Source organism: Oncorhynchus masou, chromosome 1, assembly GCF_036934945.1.
Source record: "Oncorhynchus masou masou isolate Uvic2021 chromosome 1, UVic_Omas_1.1, whole genome shotgun sequence".
NCBI lineage: Eukaryota > Metazoa > Chordata > Actinopteri > Salmoniformes > Salmonidae > Oncorhynchus > Oncorhynchus masou.
The window spans coordinates 65,464,819-65,481,798 of NC_088212.1; the positions used below are offsets into that span (position 1 = coordinate 65,464,819).

Below are 16,980 nucleotides of genomic sequence, written 5' to 3' on the forward strand. Positions count from 1 at the left end.
GATGGGCCACCACACATACTCAGAGGGGATCTATTCACCACAGTATACTCTATATGATGCTATATGACATAATGAAGTGCCTCGCAGAATAAACAGAGATTAATGGATGCTTGTGATTCAGTCTGTGCTGTATATGAATCCATCCTCATTATGGAATAATTTCATTCACATCACCTATGTAATTGTGGTAGTATACCTTTAATGACATTACAGACTACTCTCTTCTATGAAAACATCCTGGTTCTCTTCACTTTCTGTTGCCCTCCAAGAGTGGAGGATGTGAGGCCGGTCCAGTTCTTTGATCTCAGTGGATGCTTTAGTTCGGAGGCAGCCTGAGCATAGACGATGGGCGTCCAGGCTGGGCTTTACCCTCTGTGATGATGGGGGATGATTTGTTTCAGGAGAAACAAACAAACACTAATTACTCTGCATGTATCTGGGTGGCAGGCAAGATGGCACAAGGTCTGTGTAGGCTGTGGTCTGTGTAGAGTGTGGTCTGTGGTCTGTGTAGGCTCTGGTCTGTGTAGGTTCTGGTATGTGTAGGCTCTGGTCTGTGTAGGCTGTGGTCTGTGTAGGCTGTGGTCTGTGTAGGTTCTGGTGTGTGTAGGCTCTGGTCTGTGTAAATCAGGCCGGGCTAGTCTGGATCATTTCCAAATCATTTACCCTTTTCCTGTTGCCTTATTATTTACAGCTGCCTGTCACTCACTTCTAACTGTTGCTGCCAGGGTATGGTATGATCCTCACCTATGTATTGTTCAGTCTCTGGAACATCTTGCTCCGGGTTGACCAGACTAAAGAGTGTTTGGCTTCAGTTGTGTACAGAACATACTGTCTCTAGCTGTGGAAACACAGTGGCTGCATAGCTAGAAGTGTTTGACCTAAAATGGAAAATTATAGCCTACAGTATAAACACAGTCTCCTGGTTACAAACTAATACAGAACAGTATATTATTTGCCCAACCAAAACGCTAAGTATCTAGGTTATATTGCAATAATGAAATGTTAGGCACATCTCATTTTAACACAGTACTGATAGCTATGCGTAGGTGTCCAGTAACCTCCCCCCACTAGTAAACTCCCCCCACTAGGCAGCTAGTAACCTTCCCCCACTAGGCAGCTAGTAACCTCCCCCCACTAGGCAGCTAGTAACCTACCCCCCACTAGTAACCTCCCCCCACTAGTAACCTCCTCCCACTAAGCAGTTAGTAACCTCCCCTCACTAGGCAGCTGGTAACCTCCCCAGACTAGGCAGATAGTAACCTCCCCCACTAGGCAGATAACAACTTCCCTCCACTAGGCAACTAGTAACCTACCCCACAAGGCAGCTAGTAACCTCCCCCACTAGGCAGCTAGTAATCTCCCCCACTAGGCAGCTAGTAACCTCCCCCACTAGGCAGCTAGTAACCTCCCCCCACTAGTAACCTCCCCCACTAGTAACCTCCTCCCACTAAGCAGTTAGTAACCTCCCCTCACTAGGCAGCTGGTAACCTCCCCAGACTAGGCAGCTAGTAACCTCCCCCACTAAGCAGATAGTAACCTCCCCCACTAGGCAGATAACAACCTCCCTCCAGTAGGCAACTAGTAACCTACCCCACAAGTCAGCTAGTAACCTCCCCCCACTAGGTAGCTAGTAACCTCCCCACCAGGCAGCTAGTAACCTCCCCACTAGGCAGCTATTAATCTCCCCCACTAAGCAGCTAGTAACCTCCCCCCACTAGGCAGCTAGTAACCTCCCCCACTAGGCAGCTAGTAACCTCCCCCACCAGGCAGCTAGTAACCTCCCCACTAGGCAGCTATTAATCTCCCCCACTAAGCAGCTAGTAATCTCCCCCACTAGGCAGCTAGTAACCTCCCCCCACTAGGCAGCTAGTAACCTCCCTCCACTAGGCAGCTAGTAACCTCCCCCACTAGGCAGCTATTAATCTCCCCCCACTAGGCAGCTATTAATCTCCCCCACTAGGCAGCTATTAATCTCCCCCCACTAGTAACCTCCCCCACTATGCAGCTAGTAACCTCCCCCACGAGGCAGCTAGTAACCTCCCCACTAGGCAGCTCGTAACCTCCACCCACTAGTAACCTCCCCCACTCGGCAGCTAGTAACCTCTCCCACTAGACAGCTAGTAACCTCCCTCCGCTAGGCAGTGAGTAATCTCCACCCACTAGTAACCTCCCCCACTAGGCAGCTAGTAATCTCTCCCCACTAGGAAGCTAGTAACCTCCCCCACTAGGCAGCTAGTAACCTCTCAACACTAGGCAGCTAGTAACCCCCCCCCCACTAGGCAGCTAGTAACCTCCCCCCCACTAGTAACCTCCCCCCACTAGTAACCTCCTCCCACTAAGCAGTTAGTAACCTCCCCTCACTAGGCAGCTGGTAACCTCCCCAGACTAGGCAGCTAGTAACCGCCCCCCACTAGGCAGATAGTAACCTCCCCCCACTAGGCAGATAACAACTTCCCTCCACTAGGCAACTAGTAACCTACCCCACAAGGCAGCTAGTAACCTCCCCCACTAGGCAGCTAGTAATCTATCCCCCACTAGGCAGCTAGTAACCTCCCCCACTAGGCAGCTAGTAACCTCCCCCCCCACTAGTAACCTCCCCCACTAGTAACCTCCTCCCACTAAGCAGTTAGTAACCTCCCCCACTCGGCAGCTAGTAACCTCCCCCCACTAGGCAGCTAGTAATCTCCCCCACTAAGCAGATAGTAACCTCCCCCCACTAGGCAGATAACAACCTCCCTCCAGTAGGCAACTAGTAACCTACCCCACAAGTCAGCTAGTAACCTCCCCCACTAGGTAGCTAGTAACCTCCCCCACCAGGCAGCTAGTAACCTCCCCCACTAGGCAGCTATTAATCTCCCCCACTAAGCAGCTAGTAACCTCCCCCCACTAGGCAGCTAGTAACCTCCCCCCACTAGGCAGCTAGTAACCTCCCCCACCAGGCAGCTAGTAACCTCCCCCACTAGGCAGCTATTAATCTCCCCCACTAAGCAGCTAGTAACCTCCCCCACTAGGCAGCTAGTAACCTCCCCCACTAGGCAGCTAGTAACCTCCCTCCACTAGGCAGCTAGTAACCTCCCCCCACTAGGCAGCTATTAATCTCCCCCACTAGGCAGCTATTAATCTCCCCCACTAGTAACCTCCCCCACTATGCAGCTAGTAACCTCCCCCACGAGGCAGCTAGTAACCTCCCCCACTAGGCAGCTCGTAACCTCCACCCACTAGTAACCTCCCCCACTCGGCAGCTAGTAACCTCTCCCACTAGGCAGCTAGTAACCTCCCTCCGCTAGGCAGTGAGTAATCTCCACCCACTAGTAACCTCCCCACTAGGCAGCTAGTAATCTCTCCCCACTAGGAAGCTAGTAACCTCCCCCACTAGGCAGCTAGTAACCTCTCAACACTAGGCAGCTAGTAACCTCCCCACTAGGCAGCTAGTAACCTCCCCCCACTAGTAACCTCCTCCCACTAAGCAGTTAGTAACCTCCCCTCACTAGGCAGCTGGTAACCTCCCCAGACTAGGCAGCTAGTAACCTCCCCCACTAGGCAGATAGTAACCTCCCCCACTAGGCAGATAACAACTTCCCTCCACTAGGCAACTAGTAACCTACCCCACAAGGCAGCTAGTAACCTCCCCCACTAGGCAGCTAGTAATCTCCCCACTAGGCAGCTAGTAACCTCCCCCACTAGGCAGCTAGTAACCTCCCCCCCCCACTAGTAACCTCCCCCACTAGTAACCTCCTCCCACTAAGCAGTTAGTAACCTCCCCTCACTAGGCAGCTGGTAACCTCCCCAGACTAGGCAGCTAGTAACCTCCCCCACTAAGCAGATAGTAACCTCCCCCACTAGGCAGATAACAACCTCCCTCCAGTAGGCAACTAGTAACCTACCCCACAAGTCAGCTAGTAACCTCCCCCCACTAGGTAGCTAGTAACCTCCCCCACCAGGCAGCTAGTAACCTCCCCCACTAGGCAGCTATTAATCTCCCCCACTAAGCAGCTAGTAACCTCCCCCACTAGGCAGCTAGTAACCTCCCCCACTAGGCAGCTAGTAACCTCCCCCACCAGGCAGCTAGTAACCTCCCCACTAGGCAGCTATTAATCTCCCCCCACTAAGCAGCTAGTAACCTCCCCCACTAGGCAGCTAGTAACCTCCCCCACTAGGCAGCTAGTAACCTCCCTCCACTAGGCAGCTAGTAACCTCCCCCACTAGGCAGCTATTAATCTCCCCCCACTAGGCAGCTATTAATCTCCCCCCACTAGTAACCTCCCCACTATGCAGCTAGTAACCTCCCCCACGAGGCAGCTAGTAACCTCCCCACTAGGCAGCTCGTAACCTCCACCCACTAGTAACCTCCCCACTCGGCAGCTAGTAACCTCTCCCACTAGGCAGCTAGTAACCTCCCTCCGCTAGGCAGTGAGTAATCTCCACCCACTAGTAACCTCCCCACTAGGCAGCTAGTAATCTCTCCCCACTAGGAAGCTAGTAACCTCCCCCACTAGGCAGCTAGTAACCTCTCAACACTAGGCAGCTAGTAACCTCCCCCACTAGGCAGCTAGTAACCTCCCCCCACTAGTAACCTCCCCCCACTAGTAACCTCCTCCCACTAAGCAGTTAGTAACCTCCCCTCACTAGGCAGCTGGTAACCTCCCCAGACTAGGCAGCTAGTAACCTCTCCCACTAGGCAGCTAGTAACCTCCCTCCGCTAGGCAGTGAGTAATCTCCACCCACTAGTAACCTCCCCCACTAGGCAGCTAGTAATCTCTCCCCACTAGGAAGCTAGTAACCTCCCCCACTAGGCAGCTAGTAACCTCTCAACACTAGGCAGCTAGTAACCCCCCCCACTAGGCAGCTAGTAACCTCCCCCCCACTAGTAACCTCCCCCCACTAGTAACCTCCTCCCACTAAGCAGTTAGTAACCTCCCCTCACTAGGCAGCTGGTAACCTCCCCAGACTAGGCAGCTAGTAACCGCCCCCACTAGGCAGATAGTAACCTCCCCCACTAGGCAGATAACAACTTCCCTCCACTAGGCAACTAGTAACCTACCCCACAAGGCAGCTAGTAACCTCCCCCCACTAGGCAGCTAGTAATCTACCCCACTAGGCAGCTAGTAACCTCCCCCCACTAGGCAGCTAGTAACCTCCCCCCCACTAGTAACCTCCCCCACTAGTAACCTCCTCCCACTAAGCAGTTAGTAACCTCCCCTCACTAGGCAGCTGGTAACCTCCCCAGACTAGGCAGCTAGTAACCTCCCCCACTAAGCAGATAGTAACCTCCCCCCACTAGGCAGATAACAACCTCCCTCCAGTAGGCAACTAGTAACCTACCCCACAAGTCAGCTAGTAACCTCCCCCCACTAGGTAGCTAGTAACCTCCCCCACCAGGCAGCTAGTAACCTCCCCCACTAGGCAGCTATTAATCTCCCCCCACTAAGCAGCTAGTAACCTCCCCCCACTAGGCAGCTAGTAACCTCCCCCCACTAGGCAGCTAGTAACCTCCCCCACCAGGCAGCTAGTAACCTCCCCCACTAGGCAGCTATTAATCTCCCCCCACTAAGCAGCTAGTAACCTCCCCCCACTAGGCAGCTAGTAACCTCCCCCCACTAGGCAGCTAGTAACCTCCCTCCACTAGGCAGCTAGTAACCTCCCCCCACTAGGCAGCTATTAATCTCCCCCCACTAGGCAGCTATTAATCTCCCCCACTAGTAACCTCCCCACTATGCAGCTAGTAACCTCCCCCACGAGGCAGCTAGTAACCTCCCCCACTAGGCAGCTCGTAACCTCCACCCACTAGTAACCTCCCCCACTCGGCAGCTAGTAACCTCTCCCACTAGGCAGCTAGTAACCTCCCTCCGCTAGGCAGTGAGTAATCTCCACCCACTAGTAACCTCCCCCACTAGGCAGCTAGTAATCTCTCCCCACTAGGAAGCTAGTAACCTCCCCCATTAGGCAGCTAGTAACCTCTCAACACTAGGCAGCTAGTAACCTCCCCCACTAGGCAGCTAGTAACCTCCCCCCCACTAGTAACCTCCTCCCACTAAGCAGTTAGTAACCTCCCCTCACTAGGCAGCTGGTAACCTCCCCAGACTAGGCAGCTAGTAACCTCCCCCCACTAGGCAGATAGTAACCTCCCCCCACTAGGCAGATAACAACTTCCCTCCACTAGGCAACTAGTAACCTACCCCACAAGGCAGCTAGTAACCTCCCCCCACTAGGCAGCTAGTAATCTCCCCCACTAGGCAGCTAGTAACCTCCCCCCACTAGGCAGCTAGTAACCTCCCCCCCCCACTAGTAACCTCCCCCCACTAGTAACCTCCTCCCACTAAGCAGTTAGTAACCTCCCCTCACTAGGCAGCTGGTAACCTCCCCAGACTAGGCAGCTAGTAACCTCCCCCCACTAAGCAGATAGTAACCTCCCCCACTAGACAGATAACAACCTCCCTCCAGTAGGCAACTAGTAACCTACCCCACAAGTCAGCTAGTAACCTCCCCCCACTAGGTAGCTAGTAACCTCCCCCACCAGGCAGCTAGTAACCTCCCCACTAGGCAGCTATTAATCTCCCCCACTAAGCAGCTAGTAACCTCCCCCACTAGGCAGCTAGTAACCTCCCCCACTAGGCAGCTAGTAACCTCCCCCACCAGGCAGCTAGTAACCTCCCCCACTAGGCAGCTATTAATCTCCCCCCACTAAGCAGCTAGTAACCTCCCCCACTAGGCAGCTAGTAACCTCCCCCACTAGGCAGCTAGTAACCTCCCTCCACTAGGCAGCTAGTAACCTCCCCCACTAGGCAGCTATTAATCTCCCCCCACTAGGCAGCTATTAATCTCCCCCCACTAGTAACCTCCCCCACTATGCAGCTAGTAACCTCCCCCCACGAGGCAGCTAGTAACCTCCCCCACTAGGCAGCTCGTAACCTCCACCCACTAGTAACCTCCCCCACTCGGCAGCTAGTAACCTCTCCCACTAGGCAGCTAGTAACCTCCCTCCGCTAGGCAGTGAGTAATCTCCACCCACTAGTAACCTCCCCCACTAGGCAGCTAGTAATCTCTCCCCACTAGGAAGCTAGTAACCTCCCCCACTAGGCAGCTAGTAACCTCTCAACACTAGGCAGCTAGTAACCTCCCCCACTAGGCAGCTAGTAACCTCCCCCCCACTAGTAACCTCCCCCCACTAGTAACCTCCTCCCACTAAGCAGTTAGTAACCTCCCCTCACTAGGCAGCTGGTAACCTCCCCAGACTAGGCAGCTAGTAACCTCTCCCACTAGGCAGCTAGTAACCTCCCTCCGCTAGGCAGTGAGTAATCTCCACCCACTAGTAACCTCCCCCACTAGGCAGCTAGTAATCTCTCCCCACTAGGAAGCTAGTAACCTCCCCACTAGGCAGCTAGTAACCTCTCAACACTAGGCAGCTAGTAACCCCCCCCCCCACTAGGCAGCTAGTAACCTCCCCCCACTAGTAACCTCTCCCCACTAGTAACCTCCTCCCACTAAGCAGTTAGTAACCTCCCCTCACTAGGCAGCTGGTAACCTCCCCAGACTAGGCAGCTAGTAACCTCCCCCACTAGGCAGATAGTAACCTCCCCCACTAGGCAGATAACAACTTCCCTCCACTAGGCAACTAGTAACCTACCCCACAAGGCAGCTAGTAACCTCCCCCACTAGGCAGCTAGTAATCTCCCCACTAGGCAGCTAGTAACCTCCCCCACTAGGCAGCTAGTAACCTCCCCCCACTAGTAACCTCCCCCACTAGTAACCTCCTCCCACTAAGCAGTTAGTAACCTCCCCTCACTAGGCAGCTGGTAACCTCCCCAGACTAGGCAGCTAGTAACCTCTCAACACTAGGCAGCTAGTAACCTCCCCACTAGGCAGCTAGTAACCTCCCCCCACTAGTAACCTCCCCCCACTAGTAACCTCCTCCCACTAAGCAGTTAGTAACCTCCCCCTCACTAGGCAGCTGGTAACCTCCCCAGACTAGGCAGCTAGTAACCTCTCCCACTAGGCAGCTAGTAACCTCCCTCCGCTAGGCAGTGAGTAATCTCCACCCACTAGTAACCTCCCCACTAGGCAGCTAGTAATCTCTCCCCACTAGGAAGCTAGTAACCTCCCCACTAGGCAGCTAGTAACCTCTCAACACTAGGCAGCTAGTAACCCCCCCACTAGGCAGCTAGTAACCTCCCCCCACTAGTAACCTCCCCCCACTAGTAACCTCCTCCCACTAAGCAGTTAGTAACCTCCCCTCACTAGGCAGCTGGTAACCTCCCCAGACTAGGCAGCTAGTAACCTCCCCCACTAGGCAGATAGTAACCTCCCCCACTAGGCAGATAACAACTTCCCTCCACTAGGCAACTAGTAACCTACCCCACAAGGCAGCTAGTAACCTCCCCCCACTAGGCAGCTAGTAATCTCCCCCACTAGGCAGCTAGTAACCTCCCCCCACTAGGCAGCTAGTAACCTCCCCCCCACTAGTAACCTCCCCCCACTAGTAACCTCCTCCCACTAAGCAGTTAGTAACCTCCCCTCACTAGGCAGCTGGTAACCTCCCCAGACTAGGCAGCTAGTAACCTCCCCCCACTAAGCAGATAGTAACCTCCCCCCACTAGGCAGATAACAACCTCCCTCCAGTAGGCAACTAGTAACCTACCCCACAAGTCAGCTAGTAACCTCCCCCCACTAGGCAGCTAGTAACCTCCCCCACCAGGCAGCTAGTAACCTCCCCCACTAGGCAGCTATTAATCTCCCCCCACTAAGCAGCTAGTAACCTCCCCCCACTAGGCAGCTAGTAACCTCCCCCCACTAGGCAGCTAGTAACCTCCCCCACCAGGCAGCTAGTAACCTCCCCCACTAGGCAGCTATTAATCTCCCCCCACTAAGCAGCTAGTAACCTCCCCCACTAGGCAGCTAGTAACCTCCCCCACTAGGCAGCTAGTAACCTCCCTCCACTAGGCAGCTAGTAACCTCCCCCACTAGGCAGCTATTAATCTCCCCCACTAGGCAGCTATTAATCTCCCCCACTAGTAACCTCCCCACTATGCAGCTAGTAACCTCCCCCACGAGGCAGCTAGTAACCTCCCCCACTAGGCAGCTCGTAACCTCCACCCACTAGTAACCTCCCCACTCGGCAGCTAGTAACCTCTCCCACTAGGCAGCTAGTAACCTCCCTCCGCTAGGCAGTGAGTAATCTCCACCCACTAGTAACCTCCCCCACTAGGCAGCTAGTAATCTCTCCCCACTAGGAAGCTAGTAACCTCCCCCACTAGGCAGCTAGTAACCTCTCAACACTAGGCAGCTAGTAACCTCCCCCACGAGGCAGCTAGTAACCTCCCCCCACTAGGCAGCTAGTAACCTCTCCCCACTAGGCAGCTTATCTGCTCATGTGTTGATTATACAGTACATTACTGTTGAGCAGGTTGGGCTGTTCTGTGAGGACCTGTAATCTGTTGTAGTAAGACACACGACTATAGCGCCACAGAGAGACTGCCTGCTCTGCTATCTCTTCCTGTCTCTCTCGTCTTCAGCATAGTCAGAGTTAGGGTTAGGGTGTGGCGGCCTTTTCTGTGATTCATCCGTGGACACTGCGAGGACATGGCGTAGAACAGTTAGTCAACGGAGTTCTTGCAACCCTAAGTCACAGCCCAGGTGATTTTGCTTCAAATTGATGAGTGCATTGGGTCTGTGCTAGAATGGCCTTGCAACAGGAACTCTAAGGCACAGCCCAGGTGATGAGTGCATTGGGTCTGTGCTAGAATGGCCTTGCAACAGGAACCCTAAGGCACAGCCCAGGTGATGAGTGCATTAGGTCTGTGCTAGAATGGCCTTGCAACAGGAACCCTAAGGCACAGCCCAGGTGATGAGTGCATTAGGTCTGTGCTAGAATGGCCTTGCAACAGGAACCCTAAGGCACAGCCCAGGTGATGAGTACATTAGTTGTGTGCTAGAATGGCCTTGCAACAGGAACCCTAAGGCACAGCCCAGGTGATGAGTGCATTAGGTCTGTGCTAGAATGGCCTTGCAACAGGAACCCTAAGGCACAGCCCAGGTGATGAGTGCATTAGGTCTGTGCTAGAATGGCCTTGCAACAGGAACCCTAAGGCACAGCCCAGGTGATGAGTGCATTAGGTCTGTGCTAGAATGGCCTTGCAACAGGAACCCTAAGGCACAGCCCAGGTGATGAGTACATTAGGTCTGTGCTAGAATGGCCTTGCAACAGGAACCCTAAGGCACAGCCCAGGTGATGAGTGCATTAGGTCTGTGCTAGAATGGCCTTGCAACAGGAACCCTAAGGCACAGCCCAGGTGATGAGTGCATTAGGTCTGTGCTAGAATGGCCTTGCAACAGGAACCCTAAGGCACAGCCCAGGTGATGAGTGCATTGGGTCTGTGCTAGAATGGGCTTGCAACAGGAACCCTAAGGCACAGCCCAGGTGATGAGTGCATTGGGTCTGTGCTAGAATGCTGGCATATGGTTGTAGGGGCTGACCTCTGCTGTGAAGCGGTAGTATGATTCATGTAATGAGAATGGCGTGCACACACACACACACACACACACACACACACACACACACACACACACACACACACACACACACACACACACACACACACACACACACACACACACACACACACACACACACACACACACACAGTGATGATGATTATGTGACATTTAAGTCCAGCTGATAGGGAATCACAGGATGGATGACCTCATTTCTAAAGTTGCCATCATATACGCACAGACAATCAGATTGAAAACAAACAGAATGTATGTCTTGCTGAAGAAGAATAAATTACTACAGTACTAGTCATCAAAGCACATGCAATGTCTGCTGTTTCAGCTTCAATGCATTTCTACACCTTTTAGATTCCTGACTGGGTCAGTTATGTTCCAAACATAGTTCTCAGTTCTCATTTGACCAGAATAAAGAAAGGCCTGTCCATAAGGTCCTCATCATGGTTCATAGGGCTTGATGGAAATTATACTCAGCCAGTGTTACAAGTAGTCACATGACTTTCCATCGGCTTTGCCCTTTGACATAAATGTCACATCACACAACATGAGTTTCCTTAATGTGGCAAATGAACGAAACACTTCTGTAAACAGAGAGCTTTATAGTCAGTTGTCATTTCAATCTAACATCAAAGAGATACAAGAAAGCAAAGGCTTCCTTTTATGCAATATCTGTTCAGAAACTCACAGGGTTATTTCTGTGTGTTTCAGTGACTGTCAGATATAACATTGAATCTATTTATGTGGTTTTATGGGGCAGGAATGTAATCTCTGCCATGTAAAGGTTGACAGATAGGAGGAAAATATAACTCAGATGAGATGAAGAAACATGTTTTGACTAAGTTGTCCATATGTGATACATGATTTACTTGTAGTTCTACTGCATGTCAGTTTGCTATGTTGTTCCATGTTAGTAGTGTCAAATCTTTATACATTTCACAATGTTGTGAGTAGGCAACATATTTTGCACAGTAAATCCATTTTATTTGTTTGTTTACACAGAAAATATACAACCCACTTTAAGCGTTGTAGCTTGCTTTTTTTCTTGATTTGCCTTTAATCATCCTCTTTTTTTGTTTCCAACTGATCCCTGTTTGATTTGCTCCTATCTCCATCCCCTGGTCTCTCCATCCCCTCCCTCTTCCACTCTAACCCCTCTTCCACCCCCCCCCTCCTCCCCAATACACTTTTCCTCTCCAGCTGGGTTTGTGAAGTCGCCAATGTCTGAGACTAAGCTCACGCTGGACACCTTTGAGCTGTACTGTGACGTGATTGGTAACCCCACCCCCGAGATCCAGTGGTGGTACGCCGAGATCAACCGCGCCGACTCCTTCAAGCAGCTGTGGGACGGCGCCCGCAAGCGCCGCGTGTCCATCAACACGGCCTACGGCAACAACGGGGTGAGCGTGCTGGGCATCACGCGCCTCACGCTGGAGGACTCCGGGACCTACGAGTGCCGGGCCAGCAACAACCCACGGCGCAACGACCTGCGCCAAAACCCCGCCATCACCTGGATCCGAGCCCAGGCCACCATTTCGGTGCTGCAGAGTGAGTGGTCTATGTCCTGTAGTACCTAGCTGGTGAACAAACTAACAATCCCCTGCCTGTCCCACCACCACACTCCATAAAAATAAATAAATGAGTTCACACCTCCACCACAGCTGTCCCTGGCAACGACAAATAAAGCAAAACACCAACCACCACCTTGTTATTTGTTCATTTCAAAGACTTGTCTTTGTTTTATTTTTCTGTATAAGAAATGGGAAGGCATTGTGTTTTATTTCCTCCTATAAGTACTGCCCTTTTGTGTTTTTGTTCTATTTTTTGTGTTTATGTTGATAGCTCCTATGTGTTTCCTCCTCGCTATGCAGAATTTGAGGATTCTCAGAATTCCATAGATTCCCTGCCTCTCCCAAAACCCTGAGCGTTTTGTTGTAGATCACCACAAACCCAGAAACCTCCCCTGTATCTGTCCACCTACCCCCTCTTTCCTCCCACACCAACCGCTCCTTCCCCACATACAGCCCATCCTGGCCGTTCTGGCCCTCTCCTCTGTCTCATGTGTCCTTCGACAGTTGTCCCGTTTCTTTCCTTATTCTCAAAAAAAAAATCAAAATTTCATCCATTTATTTCTCGATTTCTTTTGTGATTTGTGTTTTTCTCTTGGGTTGTTTTATTCACTTCAAAGCCCGGTGTAATTCTGCCCTGTCTGCACCATGTTTTTTATTTTAATTTAAATTTCACCTTTATTTAACTAGGCAAGTCAGTTAAGAACAAATTCTTATTTTCAATGATGGCCTAGGAACAGTGGGTTAATTGCCTGTTCAGGGGCAGAACGTCAGATTTGTACCTTGTCAGCTCAGGGATATGAACTTGCAACCTTTCGGTTACTAGTCCAACACTCTAACCACTAGGCTACCCTGCCGCCCCAACAGGGCACTTTGAAGTTGTGCCGCTTATTTTAGTGGGGAAGTGGTAGATGGGATGTAAGAAGACAAGGAGGGAGCTGTCCAGGTGTAAAGCGTGCCCTTGTTTTAAACACATGACTCACCCCAATCCAATAAAAGACAGAACCCAGTGTGGTTCTTAAATGTATTTTGTCCTTTCTAGATTTGAGAGAGCTGGTTTCATTGCTGCAGCAGACAGTCTCTCTCTGGAGTCGCCTGTGTACTGTATGACCTTGTACATTCTTAGCCAGTATTAAGTGTTTGAGCATGAATCAGTAATGACATTATATCCTCTCCCCTCTCTGCTGTATTGCATACAAACATTCAAACACACTGAATCTCAACTGGACCCTTTGAATGCGTGCACGCTCTATTGAGTGTCCACCCCATTGGAGCACAGCGAGATATGGAATGTTGTTATTCACAGCCATGCAGCCAGAAACTCAGAGGTTTACTACAGGAGTCAGCTCCTTCATCTCCTGAGCATTACCTACTGATCTGTCTGTCGTACACAGTGTTTACCGTACTGTTGGACTACTGTCTGACTGCATGTGCACACTTACACCCATTACACTTCATTCCACCAGCTGGCTTGAGACGTGGACAGTCGGCCTACAGTAGATATCTTAGTTTACTAGTGGTAGAAATGTGTCCATCATTAGGCTAACATGAAATTGGTCAAATCAATGTTTTCTTATTCAAAAGACACATTAATTCCTAAAAAGAGCAGACATTTGTTCCTAAAAAGAGCAGACATTCATTCCTAAAAAGAGCAGACATTCGTTCCTAAAAAGAGCAGACATTTGTTCCTAAAAAATCTGTACATGTTCTAATAATTGAGTCAGACCTTTTGTCATCCAATATATTGTCATTACTGAGTGTCAACGTTCTTGTTATAGACATGTAATAATATGTGTATATAACATGTATAGAACAGGCTATACACACTGAACCAAAGGAGACGATAATGTATAGTTATTCGGGAATGTTTTCAAATATTTGCTTGTCTTGTTTTAACCGTTTCATTTGTGATTGTGCGTATCTGGAGATCTATTCCAAAGTCAAGGCCTGTTTTTAAAATTAACTTAATATTGTTACTACATTTGTTATAAACTCCTTAGCTTAGGTAACACTTTAATCAACAGTGAACTTAATTGCACTAAACGAACTCATCTATACAGGCCTATACGGGGGGGGGGGGGGGGTTGGCTCAACATACCAATCAAGTGGGCAAACATCCTCCCTCTGTCAGCAAGAAATAGCCATTACTGGCACCATCCTCTAGGACTGTATGCAGGTCATAATGGAATAAAATGTACTACACTGTTATGAGTGGGTTGCAGTATCAATGTAATGATGCTTTTACAATCCTAGACAGAGGTGGCCACGTGGGTCAGTGCCTGTGTGCTGTGCATGACATCACAGATTCACTCTCTTTTTGAGCAGGTGTCCTACAAATGACCTTCTTCTGAGCTGAGAAAACCTCCCATGGAAAACACTGTGCCTTTAATGCCTAATTGCAAATTTCTTGAATGAACTTTTTCTGTGTAGTCTGTATATTCCCAGGATGCCACACTATGTGGGCTGAGAGGCCTGTATAGGGGTTCTGAAGCAGAGAGAGAGAAGGGGAGACAGAGACAGAGAGCGGGAGGGAGGGGGAGAGAGCCATAGAGTGAGAGAGGGCGAGAGAGAGAGAGAGGGAGGGGCAGGGAGGGAGAGAGCAATATAGAGGAGAAAGAGTGAGAGAGAGAGGGGGAAAAAGAAAGAGAAGGAGAGCAATAGCGAGAGATTTCCCTCTAGCTATTGGGTATACAGAACTGCAGGAGTAGGTGCCATGAATGCTAATATAAGTCACTAGCCAGGACCCAGAGACTTTCCCCTCCCATCCTCTACTAGGATGTTTGTAGTAGCAGCCAATAGTAAGATTATTATGCTCCTCTCCCTGGGGTTGTGTGGTTGCCATGGCTGGCTGCCGTGGGGGAGGGAGGGAGGGAGGGAGGGAGTGAGAGGAGCTTCCTCACTACCCAAGACTGCCTGCCTGTGCTCTCTGATGACACATCCTGCTTGAGCCTCCCTCTATGTCCTTGAGAAATGGACTCTGTTAACAAATACACTAAAGTATTATACTAGTAAAGAGCTAGTGGTTGTTATAGTGTAGTGCAGCAGAAGTCAAGCTGATGTTCACCTCATTTTTGTCTGCCACGATTATACAGTATATTTTGTCCTCTTCTGTTTAGCTATTGGTTCTACTTCCACCCAATAGGTTTGCTAAAGATTATACCTTATTCACTTCCTGGTTTTGGTTTGAATGACATGGCAGCAGTTATTTGGAAGATAGCCATTGGACTGAAAACATGTATGTTGTTCAAATTTCCCTCATACATTCAACCTCATATTTGTATAATCTCACGATAATTTCAAGGTTACATCACTCTTTTCGTATCCAAGTGCCTTCCTGAATCAATTTAGACTGTTTAAAAGATATAGTAAACCAAACCTTGTTGCTGTCAATATCAAATTGAGTTCTACTGTATGAATTAGTTCGGTTCAGGAAGTTTGGTTCAGGAAGTTATCAAGTGCCAGTGGTTCCAAACCAAAGATGCTTTGGTGCTGGTCATCACCTTAAAGCTCATTACTTCCTAGACTCTAGGTAGCCTAGCGGGTAAGCGTGTTGGGCCACTAACCAAAAGGTTGCTGGTTAAAATCCCTATAACGACTAGTTTAAAAATCTGCTGATGTGACCTGTATGCACCTGTAAGTTGCTCTGGATAAGAGTGTCTGCTCAACCGTAAATGTCGTGTCCATATGATTATCATCTCAAAATGGGAGCGGGAACAACAGAGCTACTGTAGGTCTGTAAGGAGACTAATCATCATTTTTTTGCAGACTTCATTTTGTGAGGATATTTTACGTTTATTTTTATTTTTAAGTCCATCTTTTGTACGGTAACAACAGAACCAAAGACAGATACAGGGTTTAGTGTTGCATGTATTTTCCTGCCGCTCCATGTTGTGTTTCTTTATGTATTTGTGTTTTTGTTGTCTTATGTTCCGGCCCCAACTCCCACGCACGTCCGCCACTCAGTCTGTGTGTGGGGAATAGTTAGTATAGTTACAGTTCTGCTATAGTGTTGAGCCCCAATTTAATGATAAGGGGTTGCTGTCTCTCTGTGTGTTTCAGAGCCCAAGATCAATGCGTCAGATCAGATCATCCTACCCTCGGAGACCAAAGGGCCCCCTGTCACCCTGCAGTGTAGCCTGACCAACGCCCACGAAGGCCAACAAGAGAGCTTCTGGATGAAGAACAGAGTGGAGATTGCAGACACACGGAACGAGCAGAAGAACACAGAGTACATGTGAGTCCTTACTTATTCTGTAGTTCTCTTACTAGAGCATTCAACAAAGCCTTTCTAATTGTCACACAGACTATCAACACTAAGACCAATCACCCTGAGATGGAAATAAGAACCATGTTGCCAAGTCCTTTAGTGAAAACAGTTGTTGGGCAGCCCATTCCCTCGCAGGGCATAGCCATCAGAGCAGCCTCTGAGCTCAGAGCAGAGCAACCAGCCCCTGTACTGCACAACACCCCCATAGACATTTCCCAGACTCTCCCCAGCCAGGCGCGGACAGCTACATGAGGAGACCGCTGGGCAGCTCCTTTCCTGTCACATTACATCTCAGTACTCTACTAATGACTGACCCCAGAACAGACAACCCCGTGCTAACCTCTCCTCTCTCCTGGCTGCCTAACACACAGCACAGTGCTAACAATGAACGCTAAGGACTTCCACACAACATGCATCATTGGGTGATGTATCATTGGGTGATGCATCATTGGGTGATGCATCATTGGGTGATGTATCATTGGGTGATGCATCATTGGGTGATGCATCATTGGGTGATATATAATTGGATGATGTATCATTGGGTGATATACAATGATAGACAACAAAATTAGAGAAAATTAGTATTGTCTTTGCATACATGTTATTTTTGACTGAGCTAAAGTTATGAAGTAACTGATATTTTAT

General features: G+C 49.8%; 1 protein-coding gene across 7 annotated transcripts in view; it reads left to right on the forward strand.

Annotated features, from left to right (window-relative positions):
- Positions 1-16,980, forward strand: part of LOC135548245 (neuroplastin-like) — a 73,119-nt gene that overhangs the window by 6,846 nt on the left and 49,293 nt on the right. For 6 of the 7 annotated variants that reach the window (XM_064977681.1, XM_064977645.1, XM_064977636.1 and 3 more), the window contains exons 2-3: positions 11,701-12,048; positions 16,128-16,302. In XM_064977681.1, coding sequence (XP_064833753.1) covers positions 11,701-12,048; positions 16,128-16,302 — 523 coding nt within the window. The remainder of the gene's footprint in view (positions 1-11,700; positions 12,049-16,127; positions 16,303-16,980) is intronic. The other variant, XM_064977689.1, reaches the window with a different exon arrangement.